Below are 21,623 nucleotides of genomic sequence, written 5' to 3'. Positions count from 1 at the left end.
ATAAATAATTTTCTTCATTGTTATACCTCTACAGGAATCCAGTCTTTTGAAATCATTCAAAAATCTTGATATCACATCCCTTACACAAAAAAGTTTTTGGTTATAGAATATTCACACCATTGTATAATGGTCTAAGAACACTGGCCGAAAACGTAATAGTTCTACTTGCCAAACGTAGGCCTATAGCCTATTTGCCATGTTGTTGAATATGTCTTTATACGGCAATCAATATTTGAGTATTCCCAGCAGGAATTAGCAGGAATACCAGAATATTGATTGCGATTTTAGTCTGAGGAATAAGACTCGACTCGTCATTGAGAGAAGCAGATGTTCTTTCGGTATTTTTTCTACTGATTCTACAAACATATATTAGGTTTTTGGTATGCCCTCATTTGCAGACTTACTGCGTTGCACTATATAAAGATATGCACGTATTTAATGCTAAGTTTATATGAGCAACAGGTTTATATCGCACTTCGATTATATTAGTTTCGCGAAGTACAGAAAGAGCGTTGTGGAAAAAGCTCGTCATTTATTTTTAAATTCGCCAGTTTCATATAGTTGGATTGATGTTACAAAATCCGTTTTTTGGGTAGATTCGTTCATCTACTTGTTTTAAGAATTCACCGTCGGTCACTGTATACTTATGTGATACTTCGTTCCTTTAGAGTGGTTTTGTAAAGTGGTGATACTATCTTTAGCTCCTAGCCAATTTATACGAATTATTTACGGCAAAGTAAAGTAAAAATCAGATGCTGATTTATATTTAAAAATAATAACGGTTTCAAAAATAAGAAGACATTGCATCTAATATCTGGCGTTATCCTTCATTTAGTTGGATCAAAATTCCGCTGTTGTCGTCACAACCAATGGTTGATTAAAAAATTCGGTGTGGTGTCCGTGGTGGCAATAGCTTCGTAGTTTTTCGTACTATTTAGCAACCCTTGTGGTACATTTCTCCTCACAAGCGTTATAGAAAGATTTCCTCTAAACGAGAAGGGATAACTACAAAACTACTCGACTGAACGCTCGAGAGCGGCCGTTTCGGTGGATGTGTTGGAGGTGGCTACACTGGATTCCGAAGTTGCAGCAACAGCGACATCTGCTTATGCCCCTCCTCCTAAACCACCACTACCAGCGCGACCACCCCTTCTCTTCCTCGTACACATCCACAATTCACACATCCCATATATACAGACACTAGTCCAAACAGACGAAGGACAGACAGACATGCAAACAAAGCGTTTTCCACATACCCGAAACTCTTAGGGTGCCCTTCCTATAGTCGTCGTTACTCTGTAAATTCGCCAAGTATACAATGGTATTTTCCCTTCATTTGTCGTGTCGAGTACATACCCTTTCATACATCGGCTTATTTCTATCCCGCACCCTAAATTTTCCCGGCTTGGATATATACAACGGACCTGTTTATACACATTTCCAGCAAGCCTTCACTGGCAGAACAATCCAGCAGCACAGAGCGTATATTTTGCTTCTTTTCCTTTAGTCATCAACTGAAAGGAAACTGAAGCAAGATGCTTGCTTACCAAACACACAGTCTTACATATATAGTTATATCTACTTAAACGTCCACAGCAGCTCCCCCAATAGCCTTTCGTTACGTTTCTTTTAGGTTCCCACCCACCCAAATCCAGCCTTTCCTTTGCGAGCAATTCACATTTAGTTACTTCCCTCATATGATGCTACGGCTACATTCTCTGCTTCTCTCTCATTCGGCGGTTCCACCAGCGATTGCAGCGCCCTTCTCTCTTTCGCCCCCAACTTCATTCTTATGGCCAAAAAGAGTACTGGTTTGCGTGATCCAGTTCTAACTCTTCTCATTTTGACTGTAGACGGCATTACACAGGTTTATTAGACATCAAGACAGCTGACCTGTAGGTAAATCAGCTATAATAAATTTAAAAGGGTCAATAAAAAGAATGGTAACAACATACTATTGAAAAAAAGAGTATTCACACAAATATGCGAAATGTTATAAGAACATTTTACAGGTAGATATATTCAAAATAGAGAAAATGTGGGATATATATTTTCAAGACAGATGTGCATTAATAGAAAACGGTGTAAAGTAACTCTTTAAATTCAGGTGTTAAATCGATATGGTAGCAGTTTCGTCACTCACTTTATAATGTTGACTCTACGCAAAAAAGACAAGTTCTTAAACTGCCACGAGTTACTCAGTTCACTTTTTAAATGTTTGTAATCGTCGACTTTTTCTTATGAACTGCCGTGAGTAAATTAGGGCTAACTAAGTCCGAGACCTCTAGTATCAGCTTGAGTAAAATATTGCCGTTTTTTTTTTGAAGTACCTAAATTTATGGTGGAACGGATCTTACTTAAAATAGTGTCTTCCGCTTCTTATAACTTTCGTCCATTTTTCTGGCAGCCGGTGTATCTTGCGAAGCAAAAAAGCCGTTTTTGGAAGCGACTCATGTGTCAACTTGTTTACGGACTTCGGCCTCTGTTCTAAAGTGTTTGCCTTCTAGGCCATGCTGTATTGACCATAAAGATTTATACGATAGAACGATGTCCGGGGTGTCCGCCGGGTGCGGCAGAGTTTCTCAGTAAAGATTTGTTAGCACCTACTGGGTTATCAATGTAGCACGCGGTGCAGTTTCGTTGTGCGGCAGTCTTATTTTGCATCGCTATTTGCCAGTCAATGCTTTGTTCTGTTGATTTCGTTTCTCTTGACGCATGAATGGACTTGCATAGCGGTTTCTTGTAACACTTTTCTGAAATTTGAATAGCTAATACTACAACACACCCTTCTCATTCCACTCTATGTAGATGCAGCTTTTCACCATGAATATTTCTTCGTGATGTCGAAGTGAAGGGGTTCAACCATTCTTGTTTGCATTTAGAGGTGCTGTAGAAGGTCATTATTTTGCTATTTTCACTGTGTTCTTAAGAGTCTACTTTATGTCCTTTTCGATCTTCCTTAGTGCATGCAAACGACTCGCGACAGTCATCTGGGTCGCTTCTAGCTGCGCGCAGAGTTTAAGAAGTACCTGCACTCCTTCCGTCACTTGTTTCCTGTGACCGCCCGAAGTGTGATTTGCCGTTAAGTTGAAATCTCCGGATCTGAAGCGATTGAACCAAAAGGGGAAAGTGGTAATGCTTATTGTACGTTTGTCTTCGATTTTGTAAACAATTATTTTTGTCTTAGCGGTACTTCTCCCATTATGAAAGTAATGAAGAAGACAATGCCGGGTGTGCATTTCTTTGACATTCATGACAGACTGCACCAAACCACCACCTCTAACGACAACAAACGAAAACATCAGGACACACGCTTGACAGTAAAAACAATTATCCTGGTAAGTTTAGGCTAGATACGATCAGCCAGTCCAACACTAACTATCGTCTGCGATGAAAACATTTTGCTCAACGTAATAAATAGTCGTTTCAAAATTCGTGCACTACCATGCAATGACAAATCGTGAAAAATTTTTTTAGGAAGTCACTGAACATCAAAATTATATTTGCGTGCAAATTAAATTTTATGTAGTTTATCATGCACCTATACATGTTGTGCACACAGCTTATACTAATAGTTAAATATGAGGAGATAAAGATTCTTGTTGTAAGTGTCTCTTTCTAGTACATTTTATATTTGTTTAATGCGCTGAATTTCTAGCTCTACGATAAACCGTCCTATATCATAACATATGATAGTGAGAATAGGCAGTATTTTCCCAGAACACATGTGTTATTTTTTTCTTATGTATATTACAAAATACAAGAAAAAATCCTTGCAGTGGATCATATGTGAAATTGTACTTTGTCATTGGGCGGCTTGAAACTTGGGCGGCTAATTGGTGCAATTTAAGGAACTTATTATCTAGCATGAATAGACGAATCTGCTTTGTGTAATAAATGTCTTCAATGTGGTGTTTTACATACGAGGGCGCAATTATTAGTGAGCTAATTGAAGAATAAAAACCTAAGTCCAAGTGATCAAACTACTGTCCAACGTTCTCTTAGATATTTTATACCAGCTTTAAAATTGCCACAAGTCGACAGATCTGCCCGCTCGAATACTTAAGCCGGGATGTAAAATATAATATAGAAACAAAAACAATGTGTATGGCTGCTAGAAGTTTCTATCCCCCACCTAATCACTTGTACTACTTGTCTTATGTTTATTACAATATATAGTGTCGGGATCAAATGTTTGCGATGCAACTTCATAGGCCATTTTTGCCAATTAAATTTAAAGCTTTATTTTCATTAAGATATGCATGAGCCCGTAACTATTAGTGTTACAGAAAAGATCCGGTGCATGTCTTTAGTGAGCCTAATACATTTTATATCATATTCTTTTTAACTGCTCTCATTATGAATTGGGATTTGCATTCAGACACCTCAATTTCAACATTCTGTTGGCTAACCCTAATGTTTTAATTCACTTTCTATCCGATTTAGGATATTCCGTCATCTATAACTATCGTTTTTTTATTCTTAACATAAAGGGTGACTACTTACTGGGTTATTCTCGAGGACGATTAGATCCACGAGGAAAAGTATAAAAGCATAATTTCACAAATCAAGGCGCAGTTATTGGCCAGATTTTTTAAAATTGCAATTAGATTTTCCTGACTATTTCTGTTTCCGAGATCTTGACACACTTTCTTTTAGGTAATGAATGAGCTTGGACCTATCCGCCAGATATCTTCACTTTAAACAAAAAATGCTGCCACACCTTTTCTACTAAGAATTATACTTTTGAACATATTTTATTTTTTTGTGTTTTTCCCGGGTGCATAGTCATAAATATCTCAACATATGTTTTTGAATTCTCACAATAGTTACGTTCCATGTTTGAAAAAAGATAGAAGTAAGTATACAAATGTTTCTCTTTTGATAAACACACGTCTGTTTAAAAATTTAGTTCTTAATCATTATTAACGTGCCAAAAATCCATGTGATAATAGTTTTGGGTGTCCTTTCAATAAACGTTAATACGCAAAAAAATTTACGAGCATTTACAAGTTCCTATTTTTACAAAAACTTAGTGAAAAATATCTAGTTTTTTTTTAAGAGTTTTAAAATAAGAATGGTCAAATAATAGATTCTTGGTCAGTACTTGATTTTACAGAAAAACTACACCTACAAAATTACAAATAACTCTTATACTTCCAGTTGTAAATTCCAGAGTTGTTGAAATAAATATGAAAAACCGAACTTATAAGCAAGTATGCAGCAACACTTTCCTGTCAGCTTATCAATTATATCCCATAGTTTGCCATCGTTTGATGAATAGTTCGATTCTATTGTAAGAATAATAAACAAAAATTAGCGCAACGTGAGTTTTTTTAATTTTCTTCTCTTAGTTTTCTCAAAATGTCCTTTTGACATCCTCATACGTGTTCATGTATCTGCTTCATTATGTGGCCACAAAATCGTGCGTAAAATACTCTTATACTTTTTACAAATTGTGGGGACACTTCCTATCAACCACGATTTGTGTGTGAAGTTTGGCTGACTGTCATGAGTCGGTTTCGATAAAATTTTAAGGCTGAGATACGTACCTTTTGCGCCACTACCCATTCCGATTGGACTTGGTGACGGGGCCAATACCAAGATCACGAAGTGGCCTTCTATGTATCGCAGGTTTTACCGGTATGCTATGCACGAACTGCCACAACGAAAAAAGAACATGGTTTTATAGTTTTTGGTTAATCTTGTGCTCATTAATTCGTGTCAACCCACAAACATACTTTTTTATTGAAGTTTTATTGAAATCAACACGTGACGAGTTAGTTAAATGACACTCAGCAATTTATCATTACAATCTAAAGGTTACATTTTTACATTTTGTGAAAATTTAAAAGAGTTGCAACCGTATTGTGATTGTATTACAAAAAAATTAGGCTTGCACAAGGACTGTCATAGTTTTGATATCAAAATGATAAATATTTCTAGTTAAAGTCAAATTCCAATATACCACAATAAAGCCTACGGCATCAGTCGAGTAAAATAGCCTTTTAGAAATTTCTGCAGTAACTATGGCAGAATTTCTGAAAAATAGTCAATTTTGAAGAAAAAAATAGCTTGTTCGATTTTTGGTTGATGTCGCGTTCATTGGCTTCACTCAAAATGTGTCTACATAGGGAACCTATGGGTGGTTTTGTACCGAACAAAAAGGATGTGATTACTCTTGCTTTTAACTGGACGGTCTTCATTTCGATTAAACGAAAATGATAAGAAATCAATTAATTTATTGCTTATCAACAGGGAATTTTGATTATTTGTTGTTCAAAAACACAGTTTCTAGCATAAAATATTACGAAAAAATGTTGGTGATTGATGCAGAGGGCATGCGGTAACCATCATTGCTATGGCCACATAAGTGTAAATGTAACAGTGATCACGTACTCTGTATAAGGTCACTTACTATGGATGCCAAAGTTGACGTCAGTGTTTATATTTCTCACATTTCGTACTCAAGCATTAGTTGCGGAACACAATCAATGTTTTTTTTTCTATAAAAAAAAAACCTTAATTGTGCCCGAAACAATTCCGTTTTCTTCTAGTCCTAAAACTGCTGTATTACCTTTTAAAGCAATCTTTTTACTTTTAAAAAAATCTATGGGCGATAGATACAGTGTAGGCTAAGTCTCTCATAATAATACACTGTGCCCTAAAATTACATTGCAAGGACACTCCCATAAAATTTCAAAGCCATTTCCGAGGTGAACAAAATCTAACAACCGTGTCTTCCTATACTGTCTTTGAAAATACTTCTTTGCAAAATGTTTTTTTTTTCGATTTTGTAATTGTCTTTAGTCAATTGAAAATTTAGTTAGAAATAATTCGTTTTCTGAAGGACAATTTGGTTCTTCAGAGCTATTTTCCCTTAACTACAGTTGAATTGAAAGCAATTTGACAATAAAGATGTCTTCAATTTTTGTTTAAACGATACGTAGTTTCGTTAGAAACTCATTATGAATAGAGATATGAACGGTTCGATTAATGCAATCCTTAAATCATACCATGCTTCATTATCCTTACCATAAATAATACAACATTTTCCAGCTAGGTCTTATTCCATGCACTATTACTTATAGGTTTTGTTCTTACAAAAAGAAAAATGGACTGAAATATCGAAACGTAAACGAGCTGTGAACAAATTATGTACATGTGTGCTATCAATGCGGTTACTTCAAGAAGAGTACGCGTTATCTATGCCACAGCCTTCTAGCATGTTTTATGACTCTCATCGTTGTCCGTTGCAATTTTTTATCTTCATTTTCTACTTTATAGGTCTGGGTAGTCAATGGGGATCGGAGGTCAGTCGCAATGAAAGAGCTGATATTGCTGGCGGAATGAGGGAACTCGGACAGCATCTTCTTCAAACGCTTGAAGGTTTTGTCTTCGTTTTGGATAGGGATGCCAAGATCATGTACATCTCGGAGACAGCCAGCGTGCTGCTAGGTCTCTCACAGGTATAATGACGACAAAACAAACATTCCACATTACCCTAGTTTGATATATCGTTCATTGTGTTCATATCAATATTTTTAGCAATGCGTAATTTTAAGTATGAAAATCAATTCCTTTAAATTGGCTTACTTAGAAATGGAGCAACTAGTGAGGTTGCGAGATCTCGGTCGCGCCGAACGCCCAGGTAGTATAATTTAGACACTCGCTGTATTGAGCTTTATTGCACGTAAATGCCTTTTTGGCTATGTGTTTTTATAATTTTCACTTGTTATCGTCATCAATTTCATCAACCAAAGCAAACACTTTGGGAATTCACTGAAAAGACCTTTTACTCTAGGCTTAATTTTAAGTATTATACAAAACGATTCTAACGGTTACACTTTTGATGCATAATTCACATATATGTTCACCGTTTAACTTCCACTCATATTCTTTTTTCCAGGTGGAGCTTACAGGGAATAGCTTATTAGATTACGTTCATCCAAATGACCATGAAGAAATGCAAGCTGTATTAACTCAGCTCCCTGAAGGACTACAACAACAACGTGCACGAGGCGAAATTGAGATTGCGCGTTCATTTTTCATAAGGATGAAATGTGTACTTGCTAAAAGGAACGCCGGACTTACTACTGCCGGATACAAAGTGAATATTTATTTAAAAAAAAAATACGGTAGAAGTACAAGGGAATAAGAGGACCCAAACGAATCTGTCATTAATGGGATTATGAAGTTCTGAACTTCAAGCCTCATTTTACGTAAACACTAAAAATTACTAATATTAATAGTAATCTGAGTCCCATAGGCAGTTCATTTTGAGGAACCACAGTAGCTATGACCAAAAATTCTTGCCTGATCAACCAGAAAGCTTCCTAAGCAGCAACAATTCCGAATACTTCAACTGACTTCCGACAAGCACCATTATTTTTTTGGGAATTACTCAAACGCCATGCAATACGAATTGTCATTATTCATTCTGTTTTCAGGTGTTACATTTTAGTGGCTACTTGAAGCTCAAACAGTATTCCCTAGAAAATGCACCTTATGAAAGCTGTTTTCAAAATCTTGGCTTGGTCGCTGTGGGACACTCTCTTCCACCCTCATCGGCAACCGAAATAAAGATGCATATGAATATGTTCATGTTTCGCGCGCAACTTGACCTGAAAATGATCTTCCTTGATTCGCGAGTAGGTGCTCTCACGGGCTATGAGCCTCAAGAACTTATTGAAAAAACATTGTATAACTTCGTACATGTAGCTGATGTCATGCATCTTCGAGTTGCGCATCATCAACGTGAGTTCTTTCATTCCCAATTCACGCAGGGTAATAAAAGTATTCGATCGGCGTGCTTTTTCTCATAAATTGCCTGTATTATAAAAATAATCTAATCGAGTAGATGATGCAGAAGTGACTTGACTTTTTTATTTGATAGAACAAGTTGCGTATTGCCAAAATAAAATAGAAGAATAGAAGAAAATAGGCCATACATAGAGTCATAAATTACTTAAAATCAGCTCCATAAATGACAAGGAAAATCTGAGTAAAAAAAGAAGTTCATTTTTCTTATAAGTTACATTCGAAAATCTGCAAATAATAAAAACCAGAAATGATGTAAACGTATATAAAACTACTATATTGGCTACTATATTTATTATGTATGTATGCTAAGGACTAACAGTGAAATTAAAAAAATATATTGATTTTGAGGCATATCAAACGTATATAACGGGCTAAAATTTCAATCTTAGTTCTCACTAAGCAAAATATCATCATGGTTATCAACATAATTACACTAATTGCTACGATCTATATGCATGATACAAACATATATATAGCCAGGTTGCGTACTACACGCATATTCTATGTCTTGACCTTGTATAATGCAGACTGCCAGTAGAAGCTAACTGCCAGAAAAGAAATGGACCACTTTAAATTCTTACGAAGGATCAAGCGCAAAACGAAAGGCTTGCAAGCATGGCATCAAAATGCAAAAAAAAGTGGTATAAGGATTGCAGTAGTTACTAAAGGAAACACATAAATGTTTGAAAACCGCCGAGCGAATGTTTGGAACCAGAGGACAAGCTATCGTAGCCGGCGATCTATATATCATTATCGATCTTTAGCTAAATATAGGAGCTAAAAAAAAGTGGTTGAAGCGTACGATTTCACACAAAACGAAAATTTTTTTCCCATAAAGGTATGACTCTGTTTTAAAAGTGTTGAATTAATTTTTTGTTCGACAGTTGCAAAACACAGCAGCTTTGTGAAATATACCACATCCGTCTAAAAGATAAAAGGCCAACGTCCGCCGTAACGCCTTCAATATAACAGAAGCATTCTGCACAGGGAAAACTTTGTAAAGCATTTCGTTTCCTCTTGAAAATACTTTAACAATGTTTGACACAATTATTGTTTTGTTTTGATTACTTCTATCACTACAAACCCCGTGTCTCACTAGGAAAATAGACGTTACCGATTTCGTACCTAGTTGATGCCTACCTCAGCTCGCCGAATGATGGTGCGCCGGACGCAATGATCTGTCCTCGACAAATAGTCACGTCATTAACTCTCTCAGACTATTGTTAGCCTTAGATAGTTGAAGGCGAGTCTTAGACATTTTTTTACTGCGACTTGTGTTGCGTATGCACAATACTGGAATAGACAAATGAAGTACAGGTATAACACGCAGTTGAGCGAATTTCCAAATCAACAACTTTTCTGTAGGGAATACTTTGACACACTCTAAGAGCAATGTTTAAGGTTTCATTGCGTTTTTTGAATAACCATATTTAGCGGTTTATAATGCTTACGAAACAGTAGTTAGTAATAATTGTTTAACGCAGAACTATATTTGTTTCTTTTCTTCACAGACTTCCTTATTATTAAGACAAAGTTTGTGAAACAACTGAATGAGTAAATACTGTTTATGCATTTTATTTATATACATTCCATATATAATAAGTAAACTACTGTTTATTGAAGTAGAACTCTTTCATGTAAATGCATGTCCTGTGCTTTGCAGCCTTTGTTTGCCACGTCTTTGAACTAGAGGAGAAACGTTGTTGATATAATTGTTGTGCCGTTTGTATTTGTAGTACTACTGAAGGGCCAGGTGACAACAAAGTATTACAGGTTGCTATGTAAAAGCGGCGGCTTTGTTTGGGTACAAAGCTATGCCACAATTGTACACAATAGTAGATCATCCCGACCGCATTGTGTTGTTAGCGTCAACTACGTTCTTACTGACGTCTATGAACGAGGAGTGCAGGTAACCATTTCCATAATATCTTAGATCGGCAAAAATACATTATAGCATAAAACAGATTAACTTTCACATAAAGCATATTAATAAACAGCTTCAGTCCAATATGCTATACTATGCTGATATAAGACGCCAGCCATCGTGATTTTATTAATTCACTCGTAGTAATCGACTACACTCTGTCTTAACTCAGATGGAAATTCATCAGTGCTCACGAACAAAGGATGATAACAGCCAACAACATGGCGCTCCGATTCAGTCAGGTGGAGCTTTAAGTTCGGGAAACCTAAATGGCAACTCATACGAGGACTACACTCCGTGCAGTCCTAGTACACCTAGGTCAGGATCAGGGTCTGGTGTAGGCGGAGCTTCAGTTGGAAATCGATCAGATTCAACGCGATCAGGCGGGGGCGCAGGTGGAGGACTGACTGGCAGAAAACGAAAACGGCGCGCAGTCTCACCGAACTTCGATGAACCAGTAGACGACGAGGCAGCATCCTCACACAATAACAATAATAATAACATTATGGCCGTCCTGCCTAGCGAATATACTGTGTCACCTGGTAAGCGTTAATAATTTATAATTATTTCATATCTTTAAATAGTCAGGAATGACAACAGATCATAGATTTTGGATACTTGATATCTATAAAGCTCGCTAAGTTTCTAATAATGATAATAGTATAAATAGTAAAACCAATCATGGAAACAAACACTCGGGAACTAATTATTAGGCTGCAAATGCCTACGGAAGATAAATAATTTAGATCACTATTAGGTTCGTTAGGTATACGGTGGATCGAAACCGAGTTGTAAATATTTCTATTGGTTTAAACTTACTAAACTGTCATGCCAATTTGGCCTGTTGGTGAACATTTTTCACTATATAAATGAAAGTACGTTAGAAGTGAAAGTTGAATTATTTTTGTATTTTGCATTTTTTACGTAGATTGGGATTCCTGCATAAGCCAGGCCAACTAGGCCCATTAAACACCTCAAAATTACATTTTTAGATTATTGAAACGCAGATGGTTTAAACGATAATGATTTTTATATTACTATGAGATCTATTTAGATGCTGCATCTAAAAAATCATCAATGTAAGATATGAATTCAGGAGAATCTTTAGATTTTTTTTGAAAAGCTTATAAGTGTATCTGCCTGATTTTCGTAAAGTTAGTCTTATACTCATACTTAAGTGCATTATGGAATTATGGAATAAAGATAGACACTGCTAATATTTTTTCATTTAATATAACGCGGGGTATAACAGATTACGCGTCTCACTATATTTCCTGAACAGCACCTGCTCAACACGACGTCGCCAGCTCAAGAGTATCCCCAACGCCATTTGATCCGTCAGGACAGAATCCCTGGTACTACTCTACAGAGCAACTAGTAGATCGTAACTGGAACATCACTAACAATAATAACAATCCCCCGCCAGGGAGTTGTTATAACTATCTACCTTCGAGCAAGTATCCATCGCCCAGCTTCCCTGCACTTCCAGCTAATGCTAGCAATCCCTTAGATTGCCTTCCACCGTACTACAATCATCCACAATTCTATCCAGACACGCAGCATTCAGTGCTACAGCCGTCACTGGTGCCAGTAGGTGATCAGTTATACGCAGTTTCAGGACATACGCAACCTTCACAACTTCAAGGAAATCTTCAACAACAGCCAAGACCATACAGGTAAGCAGTTTAAGGTTACAATCTACAGTCAAGCCAAAAGTATAAAGTCTTAGATATTACAGCAGCAAGTATTTTGCTTATAATACATCACAGCCTATGCAAAATATAAGCAAACCTGAATATTCTGAGCCGGTTGACCCCTCAAAAAAATATAAGATCTGAAACTTGTATGAGAGATGCTAGTAGATCACCGATTTTGAATTGCAGTAGCAACTCCGATTCAACGACGCAGTCGTCATGTGACAGTAATGTTGGCTACCAGCCATTAGGAACGGTGTATCCTGTATATGGTTCCCCGCGCCGGGGATCCCCTACGATCGCTCAGGGCCCACAAAACTTAGAAGTAGCAGAGTACAGATTAATGCAGCGCGTGGTTTCTGGCGAATACAGAGACTTTTATGATTCGCAATCTTCAGTTGGATATGTTCAAGTGGCGCAGGCTGCAGAGTATCCTGGGGACGGAGTGGCCCACGAGCCAACTGACGACTCGCAAGTATTTAACCATCGCGATCAGACCCATTTGAGCCATCACCAAAATAATAACAGCCATAGTCACAGTCATATATCAACATCAGGGGACCAGCAGCAGCAACAGCAGCAGCAGCAGCAAACACAACACACACAGCCGCATAGCCATTTTCATCCAACGAACAACGGCGATTTTACTTCGCAACATCACCATCGTTGACCCGCGAAAAACATGCAATATGCAAAAATATGTATTACAAAATATCCTTCTATTTTGAGACTAAGCTAACTAGATATGTCAATCCTTCATCAGAGCGACCGGAAAGTATGGTGACTCTAAAAGCTTGAAATAAAGCTCCTGTTTAAAATGATATGCGGGCTTAAAACTTGAAAAAAAAATATTCGTATAAACCTTCCATCCAACCTGTCGAAAGGAGCTGTACTGTAAACATACACTAAGCCAACGGTATCAAGTGAATGGCAAACATCTTTGTCTGGTAAAGTATGTTGATTAAGCTGCTCTGCATTCCCGATTATGTGGTATTAACAACTTATTCGTTCTCGCTCGATTACTTTGTGTACAGCACTCTCCAAATCGCACTTGAGTCGGGGCACCAAAATACATGTTTAGGCAATAATATTGTACAAGATATTTAAGTACTTATTCCAAATCCAACGTTTAATTACATCTCGTTAATTTATTTATTTCTTGTCAATCTATTGAGCATATTATAGATTCTTTTAAACTAGATTATTTTACGAGATGCCTTGCTTCAAAATTAGTTGATGCAATATTAGATATATGTTTCTATGTACTTTTATTGTTGGTTCCATAGAAGGCATTTCATGCTTGTATTGAGCCCCTACTCAGACAAGTCCTTGAGGCAACGGTGGTAAATAGAGTTATCAACCCCGTCTTAAAGGTCTTTAGGGTCTTATTATGTAAATACTAGTAAAAGGTCTGACTATATACACTTGAGTGTACACACACCAAAGATACGAATCTATTCAGACCTCATAATTAATGAATCTCAAATGAAAGACCGCAACCGTCTTTAGGCGACCCAAAAAGCCAGCGAGGTTTAGAAGTAATAACAATAGACATAGTTAGTGTATGATTTATAGCGTGGACACACATGTGCTACCACATCCATCTGGTGAAAGCGGTTAATTGATGCTTGATCAAACAGGTACGTAGAAATATATACAAATAAATCAAGTGGACTGCTGGACTTGTAAATAGATAGTGTGATCATGATAACAACAATAACAAAGCGTTGGAAATGAATCACGTTCTTGCGCAGAAAAAATAACAAAAGGAAGCATCCAGGCTACAAATAATATTAATTATTATTACTACAGTATAATGACAGTATTATAGATGACAAAGAAAATGATGGAAACAATACTTACGATCATGCCAAGTGATATTTATTACAATTCTTAAAAATCGATAAACAAAGCTGCGTAGGCCGTACATTATATTAGTGAGTCAAACGGCAGACTAAAAAAATAAAGGCATTTTCTCTAAAATATTGATTGAAACACTCGCTAATAGGTATACAAAACCCAACTAAAAAAAGTAGCATCCAAGTCGCAGACTATTTTCAGTGCGATACGATCTGTAAGTATCGGTATATATACGGTTTGAGGGGCAATTTCCTGGTACCAATACAAGAATTTGCTTTCCTAGTCTAACAATAGGTTTTCACTTAGAGTAAAAGCCACCGATATGCTCTCGTTACTTTTTTAAGGTAGAAATACATTTCCTGTGAAATACGGTTTTTTTTCATTGGAACTTCTTTTTCCTTGGTAACTACATCAACTGAAAACTATTGACTTCCAGCGAATGTTTTGTTCTGTCACTATCTGGACAGTAACTGTAGAACGGAAGGAGGACTGTTTTAGTTTCTGAATATGCATATTTAATCTAAAGGAAGTTGTAACATAAACTAATTAGTAAAGGACATCCCGAACTTAACTATAGCTTAAAAACATTTTAAGCTACACTTTTTCTTTCTCAGGCTTTTAATTCAGAAAATATACTTGATTTGTGTGATACAACGTTCAAAAGCTACAGGTCTAACTTGTTAGAAGTTGGTTGTATCAACCTTATCTGAATATTATAAGATTAATATATGAGTACCGGGGAAAAATATGCAATAGACTATTATACATTTTGTACATTTAATTTAAGAAAACACATGATTGTTGCAATTAAAAGAATATAGGTCAAATGTGTTACTTATGTAGGAAGATATAGAAGCAAAATTAGCCCTGACTTTAAAGTTGATTCCGCACTGTTGCATTAAAATCATTTTATAATTCTTAAAGCCCTAAAACTCGATAGTTATTAGGACAAACTAATTTCAAATATTTTTTTATAACGTAGGCCCATTGTTTGTTGTATCTACATTTTAGCTAGCGATCAGAAAGCTTATCAATTGCTACCTTGGTTAACATATCTAGCTGCGTCATCTGTCACTTCTTTAGAAACATTTGTGCGCAGATATATCAGATCCGACAAATAAACAATGTTTCGAACATTAAACATTGAATAGCCGGGAAATCAAACTTTTGTTTCCTATCACTTCTAGAATTATGCTTTGCCGTTGATTATGCTTGTTAACACCCCATGCAGCATGAGAAAGGGTTAACAAAATGGACATGTTCCGGTTTTGTCGTTTTCAACAACCACTGAATAATATATGGAAATACTAATTTTAGAACTTAGTTGATAATGTGGCTTAATTGGCCTAATAATATTTAGTTTTACAATAAAAGTTGGAAACTGTCCACTTCGTACCATTAAAAGCGGCCTACAATGCAGGTAGTGTGAGCATAAAGAGTAGACAGTTCAAAAAATGTAAGTAATGAATAAAAGCACGCCCGACTTCGAATTTATGAGAGCTAATAACGTATGTTGACGTTTCATTTTTCTCGTTCTAAGATTACTTCAATTTTAACAGACATTACAGAAGGAGCTCACAAAAGCTAGTGATAGTGCTGCTTATCTAAACTCACTCGGAGTCTCGTCCACGAACGCGTTTGAAGAAGTGTAGTACTTCGTCAAAGTAATTAAGATTACAACTTTTACATCGAGAAACCTTTTATGTAAAAACATCGAAAACATCAATGCCTTTGTCTTTAAATTCTTTATTCTCTGATGTCACCTAATTAGCTTATAGCCATAAATAGCCAAAACGTTAATAGGTCGAGAATAAACAAGAGAGGCATAAACAACACAACTACAAAATATGAATAGAATAAGGGATTTTGCTAAATCCATTGTAAAAAAAATAAAGTATATGCAATTAATTTTTTTGCTTTCGATTTGGATACGATACGTGATTTTAGGTCATATGTATCAGCTGTGAAGACACATACCTATTCCAAGTAAAACTATTCTGGTACTTTAGCCTTTTTAAAACAGATAACGTACAACGTGATCGACCATAATATACTCAAATATTAATTTAGTAATAATAATATGCTTTATTTAAAAATATGCTGCAATGGCGCGCGTACGTATAGCTATCACGCTATTTTTACAAATTATGATTACTTACGTAGTGCATAGCAAATTCGCCATGAGCGTAGATAATTTGCATGCCGTTTTCTGGTGATAAATTTTAACTAAATAGTGTTGGAGATTTAGTGATTGTCTATATTATTTTATTACATTGTTGACTTTAGACTTGAAAGATGCTTGTTGACACATTAGAAAGCCTATTAATGGCCTTTTAACTAATAGAAATCCATAGAATTTGTAATTACTTTCCTCATATTGGTAGTTGAAGCCAGCCCGTGGTACGTATGCCTCCTTCAAGATTTTCAGTACCTTTTCCTCGACAGGTATACCACACAAATGGTACGTATGCCTTGAGCGGCTTAACGTGTATTTTGATTAGTTATATATCTGAATTTGTTATACAAAGTCAATTACTTTAAAACAAATTATTAATCCAGTTAAAACGGCGCATTCCTCACAGAACTATATATGTTACATGTTCTGAGTATTTTTAGCGTCATTGCCGTGCTAACACCTAGGTTGTGGATAGTTCTGGCTGTTCATAAGTTGAGTCTCTCAACGGAACGCACCTAATTGGGACTTTTGTGTGCAAAGTGTAGAATAACACATTTTTCGCGAGAATAACTTTAATCTTTCGATCCACTCTAGAAACTAGTCGAGAGTATCTTGCAACAGTATGCGACCATCGTCTTTGTTGTTTCTTGCGCATATTTTTACGTCATCTGCATGTATTTGTGCAAGTACAGATGAGAGTTAAATGTCCATTATTACGTTTTTATACACAACATGTATAGGAGGCCTCAGAGTTGCACCCGTGGTGCTTCTGACGTAATCAAAACTTCCAGTTGTTTCTAGTGCGGAAAGTACATTGTTGAGAAGCTCTGAATTTATTTCACTAATCGCTCACCGACGCTGAAGTGAGCAAACATTTTGAGAAAATTGGAATAGGTAACTTGTTTAAACACTGAATTAAAGTCAAAGCATGTCTCGCCGAAACGCCAAGAAATGTTGCTGATTTATTTCATTTTATTTAGTACTTCCCGCATAATTAGAACATATATATGCTTATGAAAAGATGTAATACCTACTGTGACTGACAACCATCATCTAGTTATTAATTTTAAAAGAGAAAAACATTAATCTAGTCTTTATACAAAAACAAGATTAAATTAACGTTTTGTATACTGTTGTTTTCTGCGCGGCAACGGGTTATGTATTACAAGTGGGTACAACAGCGGATCAAGGTTACCTCAGTTCGTAGAAACGGTCGTCTGCTAAATATAATCTCTTTGTTATTTTGTTGTCGATCGTCGTTTTTTTTGGAGCACGTCTTATAAAGCTTAATAACAGCGACAGCATACACAGCTCAGCGATCTTATGTGAGGCGATAATTCTCGATTCGGAATCGAACGCAATTTTAAAATCATTGAATATCGAGTAAAAAAATTGATCAAGGTGCCCTTACCATCCTCAACGGTACTGCACATATTGTTGAGATTGGTCTGCCTGAAGGAGAATTTATGCTTTTCTTCTAGTAACGCGTTGCTGCATTTCAAGTGGTCGTTGTACCAACAACCTGGATCGAAAATCATAGACACAGTTTGTCTTGGCAATGCTTTTCCATGATTCCCCACGCGTTGCTTTTATCTTCCAGGATGACTACGGTTAAAGACTTACTCTATGCCTCAGAATTCCTTCTTTTACACTAGACAGGGTCGTGTTAAACAGGGTTGTTCAACTACAAGCAAGTCAAGACGCCTTGTCTATTATGAATCCCTTCGTGGCCGCATATTTCCTGTGTGGATGGCTAAGAGATGCGTAATTTGAACAGTGAATTCTCTTTCAAGACTAGCAATTTATTCAATGTTTTTGGCAAACCAGACCGATGTCTAGTGAAATGTGTATACCGGAACAGCGTTTTCGATACCAAAGATAACTTGAAAGGTAATCTGTAGCACCTCGGTATCAACTGGACAGCTAGGTCGAGAGTGTCGGAACTATACGTAAAGCATTCTTGCTTGCTTCTTCTAAAAGCAGTATTGGAGGAATTTATTTGGATTGATTTTCTGCTACAAAGCGTGTGATCAATGTCGTTTTTTCGAATGGGGAATGTGGCTTCTGAGTGCAGCAGATTGTTATTAATCCTGCAGTCCGGTTTCTCGAGGTAAACTATTGAAATCCATAACTAAACTTCAGCGTTTCGAAGTCCGTAATAATATAAAACTCAAACTTCTGTAGGAATTCACGGAGAGCCAATGCGCACCTGTCTTCTGGCAAAATCACCAGTGATTATTGCCTCTCACTTATCTAGCGATTCGCAATATATAATCTTTTTTTACTCACTCGTTCATATCCTTTATTCCTGGGTCTAGCTTCTTCGCTATTATAATGTGTAGCTTCATAGTACCAACTTCATAATTGCCGGCCCTTGGCCATAGAAACTGCCGATCGTGAGCGTACATTTGAGGCATGCAACAGTCCTCATTGTCTCATTTTGTTCAATTTTCAATTTGATCAGCCGTAATGCATATTCTAAGATAACTACAGTCGGTATCTTATAACTTATCGGTGTCATTTGAATCAGCAAAGACACAGCAACTAGCGAGGGAATTCTTAGACATCAAAAGTTGTTCGGCATTGCTTGTTATGATTTGTTCATCTTATTTGCTTGAACTCATTTATTCAACCTTACGTATTCGTGCTTCACCCACTATTCTATTTTGCCTTACTTGCACTTTACATGTTAACATATTTAAACATTACCACATCGCTATCGAACCTAACGCTATCAAAAATCCACGCTTGATTAGACAAGCATTAAGCGTTTTTATAGATCGATCATTTTGACTCTCCGCAGTATACACGAAGTATCGATAAGTTTTATGCTAAAATTAGCTTTTTTATTAGAATAATTGATATCATGAACGCCTGCAATGATTGAATAATCAACTCATACATATCAAAGGCCACATTTCTAATTTTGGAAAGAGGGCGTTCTCATCTCTATATTCTTAATTTTTTCATTAGTTAGTAGAATATGTTGTGTGCTCTGAAATCTGCATGAGCTGCAGTCGTTTACGGTAGGTAGCATAAGCGCCAACACAGGTAACGTCAACGGCATATGTCATTCCTTTAAATATGGCCCCTTTTTCTGAATTCGTTACTAAAAAGTACTTCTGTAAACGCACATTTAAAGAGAAATTAGTAGCTAATTACATGTACTTAGTGTACGACTTCGACATCATGATGACACTAAAAACAATAATGCGTATAGTGACAGGAATTTAACCCATAATCTTAAGTAAAATTCCTTACACGCATTGTTTTATGCTTGCAGTAACTTATTTGCTTGAAGATAATGCATTAAAATTTGTAAAACTTGATTTTAAAAGTAACAATCATTGTGTGTGTATGAATCTATAGAAAAAATTGAACCGATACGAATTTATATTTTAGACTAGAAAAACTGGAAAAATGTTTTTGAGGATTGCCAAAGATATGAATCTAGCAACAATAGTGTTAATTAGGGTATAGTAAAATGACACATTTTTGCTAGAATAGACGCAAAAATGTCGCATAGGAATAAAAACCATCTCACTGTCGCACTTGATTTTATCTATTTTTTTTTGCGGAACATAATCCAATTATTACAGCAGAAAAAAGCGGAAAATTTGAAGTGACAAAATTTTGGAAAATCCATTTTGTCGTTGTATGGCGAGGCTATATCATACGCTAAGCTGAGGGTGGCTGTTTTCTGATAGCGCAAAGTGATTGGTCATTTAGACATTTAAGCCTATGTCTTCTAAACTATCGCTCTTTAATTTGCTTCTTAGATAAATCATATATTTTTTTTACGTCCGGTATCACCGTTAAGCATTCCATCAGATGGCTGGCTTCCAGCACGAAACGAAGTCTATGCCTCCTGCTTAGAAAAACCTGGATGAGGCTATACGATAGCTTCACACCAAGTCTGGAATTAAGGTTTTAGTCTACTAAGCTCGTATGGGCGCTGCATGATTGGGAATTCGGCTGATTCAGTCCCAGTTCCATTTGAGTGATGAGAGTTCCATGATGAGATATATCCCGTTCCTTCGTCTCCTAGGAGATCCTATGGTGTCATCTTTGCGATTACTAGTACTATTTTTATCGACGTCGTTCTGTAAGAGCCACCAGACTGGCAATTGCTGCAAATAGCAGGTTGTATCTGTGTCGCTAAAGCTCTGCTAGGCCTTTAGCGCATTAGATTCTACTTCCCTTCAGTTTTCGGTAGAGCTGTTGCAAGTTTAGCGTTTGCCCGGGGGTTTTATTGTCGTGCGTTTAATATATGCCAATTCGGTAAGTCGTGTATCCATAATGATTCCCAGAATCGTGCTTTTTTCTCTGCAGAGAAACACCTTTCAAGTTAAAAAGTTCTTTCCTTTCCAATTCTTTCTGCGTTAAAAAAAAACATTTCGTTTTTACACGGAGCACCAAGCAGGTAATGATTGATCAACCCTTGCTCCACTTGGATAAAGGCTTTATTTGCTCTGTTCTTTAGAATGTTCTCGTTACGCGCACTGGCGATCAGCGCCAGATCGTCAGAGTACGTCATTGTCTCAGCCCCCTCTGGCAGGTCGAGTAGCTGTAACATCATTATAGCCTAGATTCCACAGTATCGGTCCAAGAGGTGAGCTATGTGGGACCCCAGCAATAACCAACCAGTGCTGCCCTTTTGCGCATAGCCATTTATCTTCCTGATTTAGGAATAGTATTCGACGTGAAGTGAAACGCCTTTACAATCCATTGCGCCGAAGACGTTCCTGAGCTTAAATAGTATAAGGGGACGACGCCTTTTTGTTGTCCAAATCTTAACTGCTTGCCCATGTGTCATATTAAGTATTCTTCTTATAGCTCCATCCGTAGATCCTCCATTTCTAAAATTTTACTGGAAGTTCCATAGCGCCTGCTTCTGCTCAATCGCTCCATGTAATTTTCCCACCAGGATGCACTCCATAACCTATGTTATTGTACTGTACAGGCGTATCGGTCTGTGGGGTGGAAGACCCGGCTCAGGATTCAGAACCAATTCTGCCTTTTTGTAGATTCTAGAAAGAAAAGTTCCCTGCTTCGAGAAACTGAAAATGAGCTGTTAAGCTCGTTTGGTAGTCTTTCGAGAGTTCTTTCCCGCTTCTGCAGTACGCCATCCTTTTGAAAAGGTTCC

The 21,623-nt window shown here is 36.8% G+C and overlaps 1 protein-coding gene and 1 long non-coding RNA gene across 2 annotated transcripts in view; one reads left to right on the top strand and one right to left on the bottom strand.

The window, feature by feature from the left end:
* LOC111261422 (uncharacterized) overlaps positions 1-14,426 on the top strand; it is a 42,115-nt gene extending 27,689 nt beyond the window's left edge. Inside the window, exons 3-9 of the mRNA XM_022834898.2 lie at positions 7,288-7,469; positions 7,910-8,110; positions 8,451-8,757; positions 10,560-10,732; positions 10,920-11,289; positions 12,030-12,423; positions 12,631-14,426. Coding sequence (XP_022690633.1) covers positions 7,288-7,469; positions 7,910-8,110; positions 8,451-8,757; positions 10,560-10,732; positions 10,920-11,289; positions 12,030-12,423; positions 12,631-13,111 — 2,108 coding nt within the window. The 3' untranslated portion in view covers positions 13,112-14,426. The remainder of the gene's footprint in view (positions 1-7,287; positions 7,470-7,909; positions 8,111-8,450; positions 8,758-10,559; positions 10,733-10,919; positions 11,290-12,029; positions 12,424-12,630) is intronic.
* On the bottom strand, positions 513-5,733 carry LOC111261423 (uncharacterized). The gene is made up of 2 exons (XR_002680967.2): positions 5,553-5,733; positions 513-3,102 (listed from the first exon to the last, which is right to left on the bottom strand). It is a non-coding gene; the product is annotated as an uncharacterized LOC111261423 (long non-coding RNA).
* Positions 14,427-21,623: the final 7,197 nt, after the last annotated feature.

This window comes from Varroa jacobsoni, unplaced genomic scaffold (assembly GCF_002532875.2).
Source record: "Varroa jacobsoni isolate VJ856 unplaced genomic scaffold, vjacob_1.0 scaffold_555, whole genome shotgun sequence".
Classification (NCBI taxonomy): domain Eukaryota; kingdom Metazoa; phylum Arthropoda; class Arachnida; order Mesostigmata; family Varroidae; genus Varroa; species Varroa jacobsoni.
The sequence above is the reverse complement of the archived record's forward strand: the minus strand, read 5'-3'. Positions and strand labels throughout refer to the sequence as shown.